Source organism: Dermacentor andersoni, chromosome 7 (assembly GCF_023375885.2).
Source record: "Dermacentor andersoni chromosome 7, qqDerAnde1_hic_scaffold, whole genome shotgun sequence".
NCBI lineage: Eukaryota > Metazoa > Arthropoda > Arachnida > Ixodida > Ixodidae > Dermacentor > Dermacentor andersoni.
In genome coordinates, this window is record NC_092820.1 from 122529492 (window position 1) to 122542216 (window position 12725).

Below are 12725 nucleotides of genomic sequence, written 5' to 3' on the forward strand. Positions count from 1 at the left end.
TTGTGCTGATCTGAAAGCTGGGTCCTCAAATACCACGAGGGCTGTCTACTGTTTTACAAGAGGAAGCTTTAGCTTGAAGGCTCCTGTATAAATGCATGGGAAAGGAGAAATCGTTTTTCTCGGCAACCACTGCACCAAATTTCGTTAGGTTTGTTGCATCTCAAAGGAAAAGTTAACATCTGGTGACAGTTGGAAGTGGATTTTTGATTTAAGCCGTCAGTCTCGGGAAAAAAAAAAAATCTCGAAAACTGCAAGTTTTCAACAAACAAGACTATCAAGTTTACAACTCTGTAAATCAGCAATGAAAAATGATATCATAATTCTATAAATTGCATCCAATAGTACACCTAAAGTGGACAAAATTCATATATTATACATGGTCGCTAACACACCAATAATATGTGAATAAGACTTTTGCAAGGCCCTTTCTAGACATTGTAACACATTTGCATAAGATATAAATTATATCAAATTTGTCCACTTTGGATATTCTAACGGATAAAGTTTACAGAACTGCAATATCTTTTCTGGCTGCAGAATTACGAATTTGTAAACCTTGCGCTTCTATCTTTTCAATCTTACCGATTTTCGGCAATTCGTGTAAAAGATATTCCGGTCCTAAATGAAATTTCTGCTTCAGACAGTCACTAGAATTTAACATGTTTTTTCTCTCAAATGCAACAACATTAATTAAAATCGGCCAAGAGGTTATCTCGGAAAAGCATTTCTGCGTTTTACATGTGCTTGAATAGATGGCATCCAAGTTCTTCCTCTTAATGTACAGCAACACCAACCAGCTGAGTCATGTCTAGAAAACAGAGCTGTTTGGCTTTTCTTATCGATACATTAACAATGGTAACTTTTTTACAGTGACAGGCATTCTTAGAGAGGTTGAACACGGCCATCGAGCACAGTTCCGTGGAATATAGATAGCTGGATTGGACGTGCAGATGATCTTACAATGGTTCAGTGTTTGAGACAAATGCTTGTCTTCTTCCCTGCAGCCATACATCACTGCGGAAGAGCTTCGCCGGGAACTTCCGCCGGACCAGGCGGAATACTGCATCCGACGCATGGCTGCGTATAAGGGCCATGGCGCTGTCCCCGGAGCGCTGGACTACATGTCGTTCTCGACAGCACTGTACGGGGAGAGCGATCTCTAGAGGACTGTCGCACGTTTTTGCTTTGTTATTTATTTTTTTCTTTTCTCTCTGTTGGCGAAAAAAAAGAAAAACGAAAAGGAAAGAAAAACTTCTTTTTTTCCTCCCTCCTGCGAGTACTGGAAGGAATTTGTGGCAGGGGGCAGTGCAGGAAAGACGTGAAATGAGCCGGTTCGAGACAGGCTACAAGCCGATTGCCGCTGATGGAAGGTTTGGCTTAAACCACTCTGAAGTCGGCTATGAGCCAACGTCAGTGGCTGGGAACTCTTAATCGGCTCTCCGCTATTTTATTTTGTATTTTGGACAATCATTCTGTTATCCTTGCCCAAGGCAGGTTGACGTTTGCATTGGTGTTATGTCACTGTGGGTTCAGAGGTACAAACCACAGCATGAAAGAAGGATCGCTTGAATTGCCATTATCTGGAGTCTCCAGTCCCATGGAAGGGACAAAATTTATGCAGACTCGCAAGGGCTTGAGGCTGAAAGTTGGAAGGTGGTACCAGCGGTTCCAACTCGTACAGTGCCCGGACAGATAGGATGACAGTGTTATTGTCTGTGGTGATATGAAAGCTAGGGATCACCTAGGGAAGATGGGGATCTTCTGGGCTTGCAGTTCGTTTTAGGGCTGCACCGTGAGAGCCATAAATGCGAGTTTTGCAAATGCATGACCGCTAGGAGACTGAGGTTAATATCCCAGGGTGAAACGCACTTTCTGACTACACCAGTGCAACCTAATGCTTGTGTAGAACAAAGCTGATGAAATTGAGCGCTTCTAAATGTCAGTGGCACAGTCTGATGATTCTGCAGAATTTGGTTGTGCTAGAAAAAAAAAAATGTTCTGGACTCTTATCTCTTCGTTTCTTGATTACCTCTTTCTTTGCCGAGCATTTTACAGCGGAGCGAAATTTTGTCGCTCAAGCCCAAAGTTTTCGGTGATTTTGAGGTTGTGAGCTTCAGTCAAAAGCGTTGAGAACATGCGGAATGACCGACTTCTGCATTGCCCCTTCAACTCTCCCAAGTCTTTGTTTGGCACAAGATGTATCTCGAAATAGGCTTATTATTATTATTTTATTCTTTGTCAAGCACGTGAGACGACGTTTTTTTACGTAGACAAAGCCGCGGCCTCGTGTTTCTACCAATCACTGAAAAAGTAAAAAAAATAACTACACCTCTTCTTAGTCTTCCCGACCAAGCCCAAACATTTTCTATCGTCGTGCGCGGCACAACTCTTCGGCCACGAGCCCAAGAAGTCGTTGTGGTAACCAATTTTTATACTGCCAACATAGCATGCGAGTCGGGAGCATGCTTGTCGAGGTGCTAATTAACAAACTAATAAACCCAACAGTTTGTTAGTGAGACAAATGACACCATTTTGACCCCTCCCAAGCTGCCATCAACCTTCCTGCCATTGCTGGCAGAGCTGTCAATGTGTCTGCGTTTTTCTGGCATTGGGGTAGAAACTGTAAAACGTGTTGTGTCGCAGTTTCTGAATACGTAATTTGTTTAAAATGCTGCAGTCCACATGTACATCGCTTTATTTTTGGTCGGAAGCGTTGTAAATTTGGCACTATTAAGCTCTTGTGCTTTAACTGTTCCGAGGATCTGTTTGCCATCTTGAAATTGTCGGCTTGAAATTGATAATTACCAAAACGGAACAGTGTCCCGAGTCTTGTCTTGCTCAAGCAGTCCTCGCTTCTCTTCAACACCTGGTTAGGACTTTTGTTATCGCCTTTCCCGTGCGTGCGGCTAAAAACGGCGTTTCATTTTTTTGTTTTTTTGTTTCTGTCTTCAAACGATAGCTTCCAGTTTCTTTACTGTTGTCCCTTGTTTTTTTCTCTCTCTCCCTCTATTAAAAGTTTTCTTTGGGTGTCATAATCTCCCAGAGCTAGTCTAGAGACTTCACATATATTTAAATGCTGAAAAGGAGATGAAAAAAAAAAGAAAGAAGGGAAACGACGTTGGGGCGTCGGCAGCGAGGTGTGTTGTGCCGTACCTGTCATCAGCCGTCAGTGCCTACGTCCAAAGCGATTGTCAGGCGAGCCTCTTTAGAACCCACCACGTCGTAGTCTCGAATCTAGATTTTTTTTTCCTCGGCCATGAACGCACTTCTATAGATTACATACTAATGATTTTTTTGTTTGGGGTCTTGTGAAGCGGGTCGCGTTGCTACCGGGCTGGTTGTCTGTGTGTGTGTATGTATGTGTGAACGTTATACTTCTTGGTATGTTCTGTGTGTGCGCGTGTCTGTGTGGTGAATGTGCAAGTATTTTCTCAACCCATATTGACTGTTGTCTGTCAGCGACATCTTTTTTTTTTTTTTTTTTTTTTTTTGCAAAGAATAATCTTGAGAAGTCGGTTGCAACGCTTCTGCTAAGCGATAAAACCGAATATGGTATCCACACAACCGCGACCTAGCGATTAAAGTGTGTTGATCTAGAAATTTGCCTAAAAAACTGCAAAACGCACCATTTGACTTCTTTTGTCGTGAAGTTTGCACATGCAAGAGTTTGACTTGCAAGTTTCCAGTGCATTTAAACTATTATTCTCTCTCACCTAGAAAACAGCGCAAAATATGTCAAGCGGTACGTCTACTACTGGAACCTGTCCATTCGTGCCAACTATGCAATCCTGTTGCCAGTATTGTTCTATATTTGACTGGCTTTGGATTTGGCTACCAATTTGTGCCAGCCAGATGACTTTAGTATTTCTTTTTTTTTCTTTCTTCACAAATTTAGCATATTAAAATTGACTTCTTAGCATATTAAAATTGACTTCTGGGTAGATCTCGGACTTTGGAGGAGTTTCTGTGGTAGATTCCTCCGTGTAGTTGAGAGGTAGATCGACGAGAAACGGATGTCTGCGGCGTGTCGAGTCGCGGTTTGTCAGACGCTTGTACTGTAATTGCCGACTGCGCGTAAAGTGTTTGTGCGTGTCTGTTTCTTAATGTGTTGTTTGTGCTTCATGACTGCGAGGTGCCAAATGTAGACAGTACTTTTAACTGCCTCATTGCAGTGGGTGTTGCCAAGCGCAGAATTCGTTTGACGGGACAATGCAAGACATTTTTTTTTTTTTTTTCCTTAGACGACGCACTGCACAAGCTTTTGCTATGTCAGAGAAGCTGAACAACTCGCACTTTGACTCTTCTTGTCTCGATCGTACGTAACTTCTGCGTTGCTCTAGGTTGTGTGTTACCCGCTGAACAAAAAAAAAAAAAAAAAGGAAGGAAGTCTGTTTCTGTTCCGGAATGACAGTGTGTGAACATTATTTTTTTTTTTTCGTACAAAACATACTGGCCTGGGTACTGGGGGAAATGTGCCGAGATACATTTGTGGAACATCACAAACACCACATATCGTCGCTCGCCTGTGAATTGGAAAAAGGTTTTTTTTTTTTTCTGGCTGTAATGAATAAAAAACAGTGTTTGAACATACTGTTCTGGCTTCTCTTCTTGTGTGTGTGCGTGTGTGTTTTGTGCGTTGGAGCTTGTTCTTGCGATAAGAAATGAGCAGAATTGTTCTCCACCCACCTCGGATGGTTGCATCCATAGTTATTTGTTTATTTACTAATGGGTGCGATTTTGTTAAGCAAGCATGAAAGCATGTTATGCAAGTTGTCATAGTAGCTGTAAGTGCACATCATAAGTGTCAAAAATAAAATATGTAGACATGGCAGAAAAACTGTGAGAACGCTCAAATATTTCTGAACAAGTACTATATCAGTAGGCAAAGCTTGCTATGTTATTGTAAAAGAACGAGCTAAGCGGCTACAAACGTGATGAAAATGTGAAGAACACACAATCAGATGTGCACTTGTACAAAATACTGCAGTAGCAACATTAAAATTTAGCGTGGTTAGGTGAAGTTGAGTAACCGCACTGCCCTTCATTATTGTGTGGCTATAACCCACCACAATGACTCTGCTGCTGTGATGGCCTGCTGTGGAGTAAAAGGTCGAGGGTACGATTCCCAGCTGCATTCCAACAGGGGGCATGTACCATTGCAAGCAAAAATTTGCACCACTTCACCACCAAAAGCATTGCACCACTTCATTCCAAGCTGCAGAAAAATAATTGTCTGGGGTTTCAGAATTTTTGCTCGATATTGTATTTATATGTATGTGTTCAGGGAACCCAATGCTATCAAAATTATGCCATCCTCGCTCTGTCAATTTGGAGCAATCAACTCTCCCAAAGTCGCGCAAGACACCTGCAAATTGGCATTGCTGGGATAATGAATGAGAAAGATGTCATCCACCCAAGAGCATCGTAAAGCTAAAGAGCTAGCCTCCCGGTGAGCTCGGATGGTAGAGCAACTTCTTCGAAAAGGCCTTGGTCCTGGGTTTGATACCGGGACCAAGTCAGACATTCCTTTAATTGTGAAAATTTCTGTCTGAGAAACATGCGTGGGTTCGCTTTGTAGCTCCATGCTACTATTGTTGCAATGCGGGCTTCTTGGCAGTCATCTTGGAATTGCAGCGTATCGCAAACAAGACGAGGGCAGAGAGGAGAACATGAACGCAGGCACTGTCTGTGTGTTCATGTTCTCTTCTACGTCCTTGTCTTGCTTGCACTACACTAGCATTCATGCTACTCGCGGGTGGACAACAAAGTTCTCACTTTCATGAAAGTTTCTTCCACCTTGCGGAAGTCTGCATAACTGATTTGTTGTTGCAACAATAAGCAGGTGCGAGCAACAATCTTGCTGCAGTGTCCCCACTGCAGCTTGCTTAATAAGCTCGCAGTAAAGCTTACACGCTGTCTTAGGTGTCCCCTGAAGTGCCACCAGAGTGCTCTGATACAGGCATCGAGTATGTGCCACTAAACAATTAATCCAGACCCCTCTGGTATGGTGTTCCCCCATAGCCCACAGCACAGATGGGGCCACTTATCAGTGGCCCTTTCATGGTCAGTGTCTGGACGTGTTTTGCAAAAGCCAGGTCATCGGTTAAGCTGTGCTCAATTCACCAGGATTCCAAATGTCGCCAAAGCTAAGCAGCAGTGGGCTTGGTTGGCCCGTGCAGGGAACACGAGGAAATGCCACGTGCTGATGGCTGCTTTTTTGCCGCAGAATAGTTCAAGCTGAGACAGCTGACAGTGTCTACAAGATGTGATTTCTTTCAGCCTAAGCAACCTTCCCACCCACCACAGCATCAACCAGCAACATGAAGCTCTCTTTTAAAAGAAATCAATGAACTTCAATCAATCAAGCTGTGAAGCAGTTCTTGTAAACAGTACACAGGCCTCGGTCAAATCTTTCGTGGATTGTTGCATATATGGTTCTCATAACACCAGTGTAGCGCATGTTGGAAAATATAGGCGACTTGTAAACATCCCCGAGGTGAGGTTGAAGGACTTGTACAAGGCCATCACACCTACACCTACACCTCCTTTCACATGACAACTTTATGTCAATCAGTGCTGTGTCCTGTTCTTCACTCTGCCCCGTCTGTGTGCAATGTTACCCCTTTAATTAAAGTGGGTCACAAGCATTTTGCTCAGAACAATCCATTACTCCAGTTGTCCGCTGCACTTTGAAAAGTGCACTGCGATAGAAAGACAGGGCTGCCAGTTTTGACAGCTTGGTAGAACTTATTAGACTAGCTACTTTAGGTGCCTGTCCTGTGCTACCTGTCCACTGTGGCAGTATTGTGAAGTTGCCAGAATTATACAATTTTGTATGTCCTCTGCAAAACCTGCCAGTCAAAGGGCAAGTCTTTTTAGCTGACATTGGCACTGTAATCTGGCATTAATATTGTAGCTTCCCAAGAAGTCTGAAAGCACCTTTACAACGAGCACTACAGTGGCGCACGCTTTTCCCCAGGTACCCTTGTGCTTCTTTGGTCCCTGTACCTGTGCTTACTATCTTTACAAACTAACCTGATCATATCATTCGCTTCATAATGCACGAGACTATATGGAGCTGCCCTTGTGGTAAGGTGGTAGTTAAGTTCATAGAGCGATGTGTATGAATTGCCAAAAAAGGTTTCACTTAAAGATCTTTCTATACTTGTACATATAGCTTTATGTATCGTATTCCTTCATTATGCTTATTTACTCATTTACTGTTAACGTTTCTTTACAATATTCTTTTTTCACTTTTGTCCCCTACTACTACCCAAATCTTGGGCTGCCCAGTGTAGATGGTTGCGCCATTTCACCCTCAACCAAGCGAGCAACCAACTAGGTATGAACCCGTACCCTCTAGAAGGAGACTTGTTCAAGTTGAGATGTTCCTGCAGTCTGAGGCTACGTGGAAACCAACTGGCTCTAGGTTGGATACAGTGATGAAAATGCCAGTTCGATTGCCACATTTATGCGTGTACGTTGGTCCGGATACTGGAAAGAGAAAGAGCAGAGTAGAATTTGTTCTTTCTCCACTTTCAGTGACGTTTCAGTGGTGACAATGCGAGATGCATCCAAGGTTTCTCTGAAAGTTGAAACCGAGATAGTGGGCATGGCCGTGCTTCCATTTACAGACTATAGTTGAGAGAAGTTGGGCCATGCGAGAATCGACTGGCGGAATCGCAAGTTATTTTTCACTTTTTGCGCCAGTGCGATTGAATTTTCCGCCGTTACAGATCGAAGCTCATTGTTTATTCTCAGTGTGAAGAACACGTTTCCATGAGGCCATCGTAAGCGCTTCGTACATATATAAAATGTTTAAAATAGACTAAAATCAGTACAGAACATGGAGACAAAAAAAGTTAACGAAAAGTCCAATCAGACCGCTACATAGCGCACGATACGTTCGGGCCCTCGGATCTCGCGTATCCTCCCGCAGTGGCGCATCACCACCATGAACTGGGTGACGACGCGGGTTGACTCGAACCCGCCTCCCTTGGTCAGGTCGTCGTCGACCAGGAAGCAGAGCCTCTTGGTCTCGGCCGTCTCCTGCTGGTGGTACGCGGTCACCCGCTTCCACTGGGCATCCTTGAGGCGAGACTTGGGCAGCGCCAGCAGCTGGTACTTAGAAGCGAGCGCCTTGTTGAACGAGTCGACGAGCTTGTTGAGCGCGGGGAGCGTGAAGCGACCCTTCATGTACTTGGGGACGCTCGCGAACTCGCCCTCGCTCAGGTAGGCGATGCAGTTGGCGCAGGACCGAGGGCCAGCAGCCTGCCGCTGCGACGACGGCTGCGGCCTGTCGCCGCCTCCCACGCCGGCGACCGACGAGCCGTTACCTTGGTTGCCCCGAGCGAGGACGTCCTGCTGCGGCGCTGGCCGCCGTGGAAGGCTGTCGAGGAACGACTTTTGGCACTCGGCGAGCTGCAGACGGACGTCGAGGTCGGCCAGCAGCTCCGCCTCTTGTTCCTTCGCCTGTTGGTACTGCTCGCCGAGTTCGCGGATACGCCCCTGGTGTTCCTTGGTCAGCTGCAGCTTCGCCTGCGCGTCCTTCACGAAGTACGCGTCGTCGGCCGAAATCTTGGCCAGGCTGACGCACAGGTTTAGCACGTCGAGCCGTCTGTGCAGGTGGGCTATATACTCGTCGGTCATGTTGACGCTCTAGGTGTGTGCTGCTCCCGAAACCGCTGGGCGCTTGCGCGAAGATGTGGATTCGACGTAGTGGGGAAGTCGCAGGGGAACCACCGTTGTGGGGGAAACAGCCGAAGAACGAGCTTAGGTGCTGGACGATGCGAAATGCAGATGTAGCGCTCGCGCGCTTAAATTTGAAGCAGCCGCCTCGCTGCTCGACCAACTGTTCGACAATCGCGAACAGTTTGCAGGCGTTTGCAAAACTTATGAGGGCGCTGCTGAACAGGTAATTTTCTTTCTTACGTCATAAGACCTGAAATGTCCAAACTCACTTTTAGCGTATGTAATAGCAGAATATTTAAATAATAATGTTTTAGTTACATTTTCAAACGTGTATATCTGTCCTATATGTAGGCTTATTGGGTAGTGTTAAAAACCCAATGTTATGACGTGTTTTCGGATCTCGCTTTCGCAGCGTTCAACGTTCAACAAGCAAAAATATAGCGTTTAAATCTGAATTTTAGATCCAGAGGACGCTATACTATCGAGCGTAGATTTGGACACCAACATTATTATTGTATGAAAGTCTATGACCAACTCCACGTATTCAAAACCTAATAAAGAAAATTGGCTGTTTAGCAGCGCCCTCATAACTTTAGCGATAACCTGCAGCTTGCCAACAACATTCAAATACCGGCGCGCGTGCCCGAATGTTTCATTTGTCGTTTTCGCATCGCCGAGTGTCCAAGCTCGTGCTGCAGCCGTTCCCGTCCCACGCTGGTTCACCTGCGGCATTCCAGACCAACAGGTATATATAGAAGGAGCCTGCGCATCGGTCTACCCAGGTTGACCCAGGTTTCGGCCAACGGCGCGTACTTCCCGAAGCACGCGCAGGCGAAACTGCGGAAGGTCAACCAACACCAGCGGCGCACCTACAAACTCTGCGGGCCGTACAAACAGCTGAAAGGAACGAGCTAGGAAGTCTATGCTAGAAGCGAAGCTGCTCGCCTACTTCGACGGGCCTTTCCAGCTCGCCGAATACCTCAACAGCTTTTCACAGCGCAGCAGCAGGGCGGCGTTGCTCGGGGCAACCATGCAGGTTCGTCGGTAGTCGGATACCGGAGTGGGCGGTGACACCGGCAGGCGGTGACGGTTCTACACCAACTACAGCGCCCACCCAGCCTACTTGAGCGACGAGGAGCTCGCGAACGTCCCCATATACATGCAAAGCAGACTGACGCTCGGCAGGGTCGCCGACGCGTTCAACAAGGCGCTCGCGTCAAGTACGAACTGCTGGCGCAGCCAAAGTCGCGCCCGCAGTAGAAGCGGACGACGGCGTACCATCAGCGGAAGACGGCCGAGACCAACTTTGCTTCTTGGCACGACGACGGCCTGACCAATGGAAGCGCGCCTTTGGGTTCGAGTCCATCCGTGTCGTCACCAAGTCCGTGGTGGTGATGCGCCTGCGAGGGGATACGCTAGATCCGAGGTCTCGGACGCATCTTGGCGCTCTGATTAGATATTTCATGGACTTTTTTTTTCCTTCTTTGTTTTATACTGGTTTCACTGTGCCATTTTAAGTTTTCATCGCTCTACGAAGCGCTTCCAAGTGCCCGCGGGCTTTTGTAGTGTTCTCTTCACGGGAAATTAAAAGTATAATACCTGAAAGAGAACTAGTCTTCCCGCGGCTTGTTTTCTTGTCGGAAAATCAAATTGTGCACCAAGTGGAAAGCAGCCAACCGCTTGAACTGATTCAGTTACCACCGGTTTCTCGCATGACCTACAAAAAAAAAAAAAAAAAAATAGAGGACGCGCATAAGCTACAATGTACTACACTGCACTTAAGAGGAAGCTTTAGTTCGGGTGCTCCTATCTAAATACATGTAAGTGTTTCATTTCCCATGTACAACAAACATTTGAATATGGACAGGTCTTGAGGAAAAAAGCTGCGTTAGCAGCTTGTCTGTCCTAAAACCTGTTTTATGGCAGCAGCAGTGGGAACAACAGTACATGTGGGAATGATAACAATAAAGCAGAATAAGACGAATAAAATAACGCAAGAGAAACAAACACAAAAACGGATAAACCAAAGCAAGTTACTTAGCTTACATTAGGAGAATTCGTTTTTCTCGGCAACCGCTGCACCAAATTTGACGAGGTTTGTTGCATTTAAAAGGAAAACTTAAAATCTAGTGGCTGTTGGTTTCGAATTTTCGAGTTAGGCAGCAATCTTTTATTAAAAATTGGCATAAAATTGAAAATATTCAAAAAACGAGACTATCAAGTTTCCAACTCTGTAACGCAACAAAGAAAACTGATAAAAGAACTCTGTGAATTGCAACTAATAGTACATCATCTTCAGTAGTTACTCATGGCAGGTATTTTTTTTTTTTTCCATTGCCGCCACCCACGAGATTATTTCAGCCTCTCCGACTTTCCGCTTGACATTCTTTGTTGCTGTGTTGCCCACCCTACAGGCCGCATATTTGCTGATAAGCTTCCTAGTTCTCTTCCTCCGCTGTGAATCAATGTTCTATAGCGCCCTCTCCATCTTCACCATGTACATAATAAACAGCAATGGGGATAAAGGGCACCGCCAGCTGCCTCAGTCCCTTGTTGATAATAACTTTCTCTTCGCTCCTCATCCCTTTCCATTCAACGCAAACGGTATTTTCTAGGTAATTCTCTCTCAAAAGCTGTAGACAATCGTCACCTAAGCCTTCCCCTTCCAGAATACCCCACAAAATGTTGCGGTCTGCGTTGTCATAGGCTCCTGTAATGTCTAAAAAGGCCACATATAACGGTCTGTTTTCTAATTTTGATATTTCAATACACTGAGTAAGAACAAATAAGTTATCATCCAAACACTTATCTATTCAGAAGCCATTCTGAAGTGCTCCCAAAATGCCATTATTCTCTGCCCGTGCTTGCAGCTTTAATTCGATTGCCTGCATTGCTAGCCTGTATATTACCTATGTAATGGTCAACGGTCTATACGAGTGGATTGTATCTTTCTCCCCCTTACCTTTATAAATTAAATTCATTCTACTTTGTTGCCAACTGTCTGGTATTCGTCTATCTTTTAAAGTTTTTTCCACTGCTTTCACCAGAACTTCCTTACGTTTTGGCCCTAGTTTATTAATCAGTCTAATGGGAACCTCGTCTAGCCCTGCGGCTGTGCGCTTAGAAATTTTCTCTTCGGCTTTCTTCCAATTGAAATGTTTCAGCACCAGCTCCTTTTCCACCTGGGTCTCTTTCATGCTCTTTTTGTCTTCAAATACAACATTACCTGGGAAAGATTCGGCTGTTACTTTCCGGGTGTAATTTATTGCCGCTTCCCCTTCCAGCCTGTTTCCATCTTCGTCTAGGATATGTCGCTATATTGTTGTTGACTTCCTGCCTAATAATTTTATGTGGTTCCAAAATATTCTAGGTGCGGCCTTTTTTTTCTCACATATTTCTGACATCATCATCAGCCTGGTTACGCCCACTGCAGGGCAAAGGCCTCTCCCATACTTCTCCTACTACCCCGGTCATGTACTAATTGTGGCCATGTTGTCCCTGCAAACTTCTGAATGTCATCCGCCCATCTAACTTTCTGTCGCCCCCTGCTACGCTTCCCTTCCCTTGGAATCCAGTCCGTAACCCTTAATGACCATCGGTTATCTTCCCTCCTCATTACATGTCCTGCCCATGCCCATTTCTTTCTTGAATTTCTGACAACCCACGTTCAATTTCACTTTTTATCTTTGCTTGCACCAGTATTTGTACCATCGACTTTTTCTCCAGGTATATTTCCCATTTACTGGCTACTTTCATCATCATCATCATCAGCCTGGTTACGCCCACTGCAGGGCAAAGGCCTCTCCCCTACTTCTCCAACTACCCCGGTCATGTACTAATTGTGGCCATGTTGTCCCTGCAAACTTCTGAATGTCATCCGCCCATCTAACTTTCTGCCGCCCCCTGCTACGCTTCCCTTCCCTTGGAATCCAGTCCGTAACCCTTAATGACCATCGGTTATTTTCCCTCCTCATTACATGTCTTGGCCATGCCCACTTCTTTTTCTTGATTTCAACTAAGATGTCATTTACCCG

The 12725-nt window shown here is 45.3% G+C and overlaps 2 protein-coding genes across 3 annotated transcripts in view; one reads left to right on the forward strand and one right to left on the reverse strand.

Annotated features, from left to right (window-relative positions):
* The window catches only part of Actn (alpha actinin), a 109112-nt gene extending 104526 nt beyond the window's left edge, over positions 1 to 4586 (forward strand). For both annotated transcript variants that reach the window (XM_072289311.1, XM_050181110.3), the window contains exon 16: positions 1005 to 4586. In XM_072289311.1, coding sequence (XP_072145412.1) covers positions 1005 to 1163 — 159 coding nt within the window. In that variant the 3' untranslated portion in view covers positions 1164 to 4586. The remainder of the gene's footprint in view (positions 1 to 1004) is intronic.
* A 3144-nt stretch (positions 4587 to 7730) lies between these two features.
* On the reverse strand, positions 7731 to 8885 carry LOC126533914 (uncharacterized). The gene has a single exon (XM_050181133.3). It carries the CDS (start codon positions 8647 to 8649, stop codon positions 7879 to 7881), a length of 771 nt encoding a protein of 256 aa, XP_050037090.2. The 5' UTR covers positions 8650 to 8885; the 3' UTR covers positions 7731 to 7878.
* Positions 8886 to 12725: the final 3840 nt, after the last annotated feature.

Coding starts and splice junctions, on each gene's coding strand:
- LOC126533914 (XM_050181133.3), bottom strand. CDS start 8,649: ATGACCGACGAGTATATAGCCCACCTGCACAGACGGCTCGACGTGCTA.